The sequence below is a fragment of the Eupeodes corollae genome, chromosome 1 (genome assembly GCF_945859685.1).
Source record: "Eupeodes corollae chromosome 1, idEupCoro1.1, whole genome shotgun sequence".
Taxonomy (NCBI): domain Eukaryota; kingdom Metazoa; phylum Arthropoda; class Insecta; order Diptera; family Syrphidae; genus Eupeodes; species Eupeodes corollae.
Window position 1 is genome coordinate 87002317 of NC_079147.1, and position 8169 is coordinate 87010485.

Below are 8169 nucleotides of genomic sequence, written 5' to 3' on the forward strand. Positions count from 1 at the left end.
CAAAAATTTTGTTGAACATGTTTTTTATTTTATTCTCCAATATCAGAAGTAGTTTCAACATTGTTTACTGAGTTGCTTCTTTCAGAAGAACTAGTAGTCTTCCAGGCGAGTGTTAATAGTAAAACTCTTGAAACTCTACCGGGATGTACTGGACAACTTTTCGAATGTCCTCGATTTTTTTTTTTCATCGATGGTGTTACTGATATCATAAACTTGGGTTGTTGGAAACGTGATTGGGCCATTGAACTTTTTAAGTATAAATGTGTGCTTCACAAGTCCGTCGATGTAATCGTGTGCTTCGATCATGTTTTGATGGTAAACAAACATTCCAAAATTCGATATAATAAAAGATACTTTCAAGTTCCTTGGTACTTGTTTTCCAACAGATTCCTTCGATAATACTATTTTTTTGAAATGAAGGGGCCACCAGGCTGAGAAATTTAATATATCTTCTGTTTTAAAATAACGAACGTATATTCTCCGCGTATTGCTCCGCAGTATAGATTCTGTGATATCTTTTAAGATTTCGTTTGATTACACCAAAAGTATTGTCGCATGGTAAAAAGCTGTGACCTCGAACCGGAAAATATTGATAAATGTTTTCGAAGCGACCTTCCGAAACTAAATTGTGCATAAAACGCACCACTGTATTGTTTCGATTCTGCCCTCCATAACCATCAGAAAACACATACAGCTTCTTGGCATTGCTTGGAACATTGTTTCGAATATAATACCAAACAAAAATGCATACTTCAATAGGAGATTTTTTGGCTATGCCTTCGTGGTATAGATAAAAGGTACTTTTCTTTGTTTTTATATCGTAAATTCCGAAAACATTTACCCATAACTGCCTAAAATAAAATATTTCCTGGACTGGAATGTGATCCAGTGGAAGGTTCTGCATCTTGTATTTTTTTATGGAACTTCCTAGCTCGGCGAAGATGAACAATTTTCTCAGCTGTTGCTACTCTTTTAACATTTTCACACAATGCAGTTGATTTTATTTTCACAGATAGCTCCTCGCATTTGAAACAAACATCTATCTGTGGGCGTCTAAATCGATAACCAAAGTTTTGTCGGTAAAATTTATAAAAATAATAATAGCTTATTTGTTCTAGTCCAGCTTCATGCTGCTTCGAAAACATCTGATGCAGAATTTTAATATTAAGGCGAGAATCAAGATAGATACACTCTTTTCCATTATGAGTTTCCTTTTTAGGTAAAGATTTGACAAAATCAAACATCTTGTCAACAATCGCCTGCGTCTTAGAATGCGCTGTGGGATTGAATCCACGACGATTATAAGAAGACTTACCATGTGACTGCAAAAAAGCAAGACGATCCACCTCCGCACGCGTTATAGTCAAAATCTGGCAAAAAGCATTTTTACATACTCCTACCCGACGAGATCCACTCAAAGCAAAGTATTGATAAGTAACTGACTTTGGTTTGGTTTTTTCGTTGTCCAAGCCTACTCGTGACCGACTTCCTTGAACTGGCCTTTCTTCAACAAATGATTGGGCGAAAAGGTCTTGCTCATTTTTTGTACTATGACTGCGAAATCTTTTACGCATTCTCTCCCTTCGATCCGTTTGCATCTACAACAAAAAAGGACGGTGATTTAGCATCCAAATAAATACCTAAGTAATATACTTTACAATACAAAATAAAATAAAAATCGTAGTGGACTTGTAGCTTGTCTGAGGAGTGTGTTGAAGACAACAATATGTATGTTTAGTAGTTTTTGTGCGATGAACTGAAAGTAGAGGTTAGTGAAGTAAAGGTCTGATTTTAAAATGTATGCCGTTCAAGAATGCAGTTGACTACAAATGAAGCCCAATCACTGTTCTCAAGTATCTCATCAGAACTTAAAACTAAAGGTTAGAAACTTATATTTACTGATCACAACATTGACATCCTTCCGGAATATGTATGTTTCTATTTTCACCGGATAGAAGCTTATAATAATAGCATATCAGTCCAGAAAGCAGTTAAAAATCCAAAAAAATGATGCAGATCTTATTTCCAACACCACTATTACAAAAAAGTTAACGTACATAAATCCTACCCTCAATACCCTACAAACGTATCAAATCAAAATATCATTAACTACATCCCCTAGAAACTTGGTCACACCTCAACTTGGTCACACCTCAACTTGGTCAGCATAACAATTCATAAACACCTTATAAGCACAAACAATACAACCATGAGTTTAACTCACCTCCTTGAAAACTATCAATCATCAAAACCCGTTCTCTCATCAATCTTCAAAAATATATCGTTGTGTATCCGAATAACTTTTCGTTAGTGTTTTATGTATAAGAACACAGCTGATCAAAAAAGGAATCCAAATTCTTGTTAAAAATTAGTCAATTAAAAAAAATTATCCTTCTCGTCAATGTTTGTATACGACTTGTGCCTTTTGTCTATCAAAAATTAATTTTGTCTAACTAATTCTATATATATGTATGTATGTACTTCCATTGTCATAACTAAAATAAATAGACGAAACAAAAAGGTTGTTTTTATATTTTTATTTGAGTGTTGATAAGCCTGAAAATGTCGCCTTAAAATTTGGTAGTATTTGCTCCTGGACTCGACTCGAAAAGTGTGAGTGGGGTGTCAAAGTTGAATTTGAGTTTGCTGTTTCTCTTTTGAAAAAATTTGACGTCGCGTCGTTTTAATTGTAAGATCATTGTTCTTTGGCTATTCTGCTCCGTAGCTCGTGCGTCACTTGTGTTTTTTCTCGTAAAAAGTTTGCTTTATTCGTGGTTGTGGTCTTAAAATTATTAATAACATAGTAAAAGTAAAGTGTACATTAAAGGAAAGGAAATATAACTGAAGGTAATTACAAAAATAATACATTCGTCCATATAAATAATCTGAAAAAGAGAATTAAAAATGACGTGTGAAGATTTTATATCTCCTTTAAATACAAGAAAATAGGAATTATAGGTACTAAAGTTTGTAAAACTTTATTAAAGTTTTTTAGGAATAATCGAAGATCATAGTTTAAAGATTATTACAATCTGCATTAACGTATCTTCCAGATTGGAAATCGTCAAGGAATAATTGCAAGATGGCCGTGGATAGTAAATGCATTTAATGTATTTTATCTTAAAGCAAACTCAATAGAGGGAAACGAATCAGAAACGTAGAGCAAGAAGATTATAACAGTGGTAATTTATTTTTTTACAAATGTTTATATGTATGTATTTATGTAATTCGCTAAGCTTAGTTAGTTGAACTAGATATTCAATTTAGAGCTAAATAATATGATGAACATAATGCCTGAACTGCCTGAATTTATTTAATTCTATATTTTTGTTAAATTCTATTTTCAGATGATGCAGCAGCTCAATCAATGTGGTGCCAGCAATTTTGGTTCTTTTCCAAAAAGACAACTGCGGAAAGAAGAGTATTGTCAAGTTTATAGTTTTAAGTTCACAGTAGGCATTCTTATTCATAGGCGACTCCTAATAAGAGATTAATGAACACATAGGTACCTATCATTTTTGACGAATAATAGTTTAGGTGGCTTTGCTACTTTATAAAGCTTATTTTATTTGTTTTTTTTTTTTGGTATCTTAACGTTATATCGATAATATGCATATAAATGTACTAAAAAATTGAACATTAAAATAAAAGAAGAAAATTGATAGAAAATGTTTTCTTTTGACGATATTTATTGAAAATATTTAAGGTTTTTAGGAAACCGAGAAGAAAAGAAACGGAAATATATTTTGAAGATAAATACATGAAAGTAAGTTTGTTCTGCATCCCGGCGATATATTTGTACCCCCCCCCACTCCTATCAAACCTGTTAAATGGATATTCCAGCAGGTTAATGACCCAAAACATACAAATCGGCGGATACAGAATGGTTTTGGGTCCACGGTATTGAGGTTATGGCTTGGCCTGCAAAATCACCCGATTTTAATCCAATAGAAAACATATGGGGTGATGTTTAAAGGGATTTTAGGAAGGCTAAACCGTCGAATAACAGCGAACTTTGTGCAGTGGTTGAGGATACTTGGCAAATATACCAAATGAGCGCTGCTAGTGTTTAGTAGACTCCATGCAGCGACGGTATAAGGCCATTATTAATAATAAAGGTACCACGAAAAAATACTAACTTAAATTCAATGTTATTAAATTTGTTAATTATTTGAACTTTTCCGTCTTTTTTGTTTAAATCTTTTAACGCGTTACATGTATTAAATAAGTTTTATTTTTTTTTTGAAAAAAAAACAAATATTCAATCTAATAATAGTCATAAGCTGGAAAACGCCATGAATCTCCTTTATCTGTATAACTTTACAATGTCCTTATAAAGGAACTAGCATAGCAAAAAGCATAAATCGTCGGGGTATATATTGATAATATTTTCATGGTAGCTTCAGGTGATCCATCGCAGGTGAACACAATCCGGGTGCTATTGTACCCCCCTCAAAAATAAAAACCCTCCACGTCTGCAGAAAAAAATGTTCATGTCCCGCTTGTGAACGTCAATTTAAAAAAAAAACTTATAATCCTTGGTATGACATTCAGTGGCAATCTAAAATGGAATATTCACATCTAACCACTACAAACCAATTAAGGTGCCGAAATAATGCTCTAAGAATGATATGTTTTCGTCGAAAAGAACTCCATTCCAAAACAGCCCTCAAAATACTAAAAGCACCTATTGAATGCTCCCTGCAGCATGGAATAACATTTTACATGTGGACTTCTAACAAAATTTAGAAATCCTCGATATGGCTCTTAACGAATGCAACCGGACATGTACAGGCACACTTAAAACAACACCAATTGAAGCCCTTAAATTAGAAGAAGACTTTAATTTAGTACACCGACTTGGACAAAAAAGAGCAGCCAACATGATTAGTAAAGCTCTTACAGACGATTTCCATCCTTTTCTCTATCCAGTAAAAAACAAAACAAGAATAACTCTACATCGTCTCTTAGCAAAGTACTAAGCATGATGAAGGGTTATGAGGAAATCATCAATTGCCAAGGGTTTCTTAAATGACTCAGGCGGTAGTTACATTGCAGAAGAAGTAACCGCAATACTCAAAGCTCTCTCAAGCGTACAAATATAGGCAGTCGAAACATTGATCCTTACTGATAGGTTGAGTGTCCTCAGCGGACTAAAAAGTGCAACGAATAATTTATTGCCCTGCCCAAAACAATATCCGAAGCATCCTTCATAATAACAATAACATAATGAGGTTGCAGATATGCAAGCGGGGTATATCTCGCTTTAACGATACAAGACAGCATTGAACAAGGCTGTTTAGGTCGGAATTGAATGAGCTTATCAATTTTGACGTTGCAGTTCAGTTCCACATCCGAAGAGGAGGGATGTGAGTCTGAAAACTAATACTAAAAGCTGAGTACTATCGTCAGCGAAACAATGTACTGGATAAGAAGTTGCAGACAGGAGATCATTCATTCAAATGAGGATGAATGTTGGAGATAGATCAGGCCCTGGGGCACACCAGCATGTATTGTGTGGTTTGCAGACCTGCGCCCATCCAATACTACTTGTATTGAACGATCCTAAAGGTAATTACTAATCCAATGAAGAAGACATTTCATTGGAAACCAAAAGCACGCAATTTTGATAAGATAGCCTGATGCCAAACCCTATCTAATGCTTTTAAAAGAATCGCTCCATTGTTCGGTGAGATTAACCATGAGTACACCAGTGAATCTATTGCTGCGAAAGCCGTATTGAGGGTCATTAAGAGTCATTGATCTTCAAGATATTTCTTGAGCTGATAATTACCACCGTTTCTATGACCTTGGAAAGAATGGACGTATGTAAGTGCAATTTGTCAGTAATTTAGGGTAAGGAAGATTCCCATTTTTTGGGGATGGGCTGGACATGTGCAGTTTTCCATCCGCTCGGAACAAGAATTAAGGAGTAGAACAGATGGAAAAGCTTACGTAGTGGTTTTGCCAGCGTTGAGACACTGCAGTATTTTTTGTCGCAATTTTTGGTCATATATAAATTTGGTCCGTTGAATATGTAGTACCCCTGGTTCTCTACGGAATGTTTCGCCACCTTATTTATAATTTATGAATATGGACGTTGCAGGCTTTCCTGGCTTGTTTGAACTTTTTCCGGCTTTCCTCAGTATAGGGTTGGCTGTATAGCAACGGAAATTTGATAACCTCTTTACAACTCGCATCAAACCTAAGGTCTGGTGCTTTTAACCCAAGAAAATCAAACTTGTGATTACATCAGCGCTGCCGTCAACGTCACTATCCAGGAAACATAGTGACCAGTTAAAGATCCTGAAATAATTATTCAGACCGTCTCAGTTTGCTTTTACGTATTTCCAAACAGTTCTCCTAGGAGCTCTTTCAGTGTACTTATCCAGGGTCAGAGGTAAAAAAAACAAGTCAAGAGTGTTTTCTGCAAGACCTTCCACGTCCGATATTCGAGTGGGCTCGTTCACCAGCTGTGTTAGCTTCAACTCAGCGAAGATCTTAGCACACACTCCTTCGGGTGTTGTGTCTGGCCCGAATGTTGAACCCATGAAGAATTGTGTACATTGAAATCGCCCTACCTTAAACAAACAACGAACTTGACATTTGACTTTTAAAAAAGAATTTATTTTATTATTAAACATTTCTGTTTTCTTCAGAAAATTGAAGCTTTATAATCGAACACACAAACAAAACTTTAAACCTTTACTTTTATCGTAAAGTTATTATTATTATATTGACAAAACAAATCAACTATTCCTCTTCCTGGTCGTCTTCCTCTTCCTTTTTAATTGGTTTTGGCTTACGCTTTCTAATGAAGCCATGACTCTTACGATATTCTTCTTGCTCGGTTGGTGACAAATCCGTAAACGCAGTCACCGATATTTTCGTGTTAACCGCACCATTAGTAAAATCGTGATTGTTTGCTTCAATATTTATAATAGTTTCACAGAAAGTATTTTTATGAAACAAATCTGCTTCATTGGAATCATAATATTTATTGTATTCTTTCTGAAATTTAAATTATTAAGAAAAAATGTATGTAAAGATATGTGAATAAAAACATTTTACCTTATATCTAGCCCAATCTGAGGGTGTGCATTCCCAACTTGCAGCACAAGCAACCAATGTTGCAACAACTAAGAGTATCAAATTTAACTTCATCGTATGATAGTTGATTCGGTAATGAGGATTGAAAGAAATTATTGTATTTCTTGAATAAGGTTTATACCTATTCAGTGGATTTGCAAGTTTTGTTATTCCTACCGATCACTCATGAAACAAGTATGGTAAAATTTCAATTTAAAAATAGTTTATATTTCAGCTGCAAGAGGTTGATCGAAGATAGAGTGTCTGGCATACATGTTAATCAAAAAACCAGTCTTTTAATTTACAGTCGATGAGCTCTAATTCGATGTTGATTTTTTAATAGACTTAAAAAAGAAAATACGTTTCACTGCCACTGATAAATCAAACTTCCTAAAAAACACCCTCAATTCAATTCAATGGTTGAGAGTTGTAAGTCACTAGCCCCTAGTTCTCAACGGAGTGTTGCGCCACTGGATGTATTTATTTATTTAAAAAAAGCAAACTTTAACCTTTTGTGTCTGTGTGACTACTTTTTGTTTTCAAAATTAATCAAACATTTTAACCACCTTTTTGAAAAACTAGGGTTTTTGGGATTGGGTTTCTCGTAGAAGTCTGTACAGTTGAGTGGCTCAGCAGGTGCATGCATTGGGCTAAGCTTTTGAAAGCTCGCTCAATGGTGTGTATGTGTTAGTTCATTCAACAACAAATGGATTGTAGATTACTGTTTTGATTGTCAGGGTCCGGACCAATTCAACGTCACTACTAAAGGCATAACACTAGTGGTGAGGTTGTATTGTAAAGATCTTTAAAATAATCTTATACAGTATCGGACCATAGTGTTATATCTACTAATTTCTCGTGTCAAACAGATTCAGTTAAAGAAACAGCTCCAAAGAGAACCGTTTGGCAGTATGAGGAAGCCAACTGGGATGGTCTCAATAATTTCTTCAGGATCTTTAACTGGTCGCTATGCTTCCTCGGTAGCGACGTAGACTCCAGTGCAGGTATGGTTTCTAGTATGATTCATTTGGGAATGGAAACGTTTATCCCGAATAGGGTTAAGAGTATTAAACCCAGGGT

At 35.0% G+C, this 8169-nt stretch overlaps 1 protein-coding gene across 1 annotated transcript; it reads right to left on the bottom strand.

Moving 5' to 3' along the window:
• Positions 1-6599: 6599 nt before the first annotated feature.
• On the bottom strand, positions 6600-7272 carry LOC129943224 (uncharacterized). The gene is made up of 2 exons (XM_056052526.1): positions 7072-7272; positions 6600-7011 (listed from the first exon to the last, which is right to left on the bottom strand). The coding sequence occupies exons 1-2, from the start codon at positions 7162-7164 to the stop codon at positions 6754-6756; spliced, it is 351 nt and encodes a 116-aa protein (XP_055908501.1). The 5' UTR covers positions 7165-7272; the 3' UTR covers positions 6600-6753.
• Between the last annotated feature and the right edge of the window lie 897 nt (positions 7273-8169).

Bases quoted from the DNA above. Each gene is read 5' to 3' on its own strand.
- LOC129943224 (XM_056052526.1), bottom strand. From the start codon at position 7,164: ATGAAGTTAAATTTGATACTCTTAGTTGTTGCAACATTGGTTGCTTGT. The intron at 7,012-7,071 runs GTAAAATGTTTT...TTTAAATTTCAG, and splicing joins CAGATTGGGCTAGATATAAG to AAAGAATACAATAAATATTA.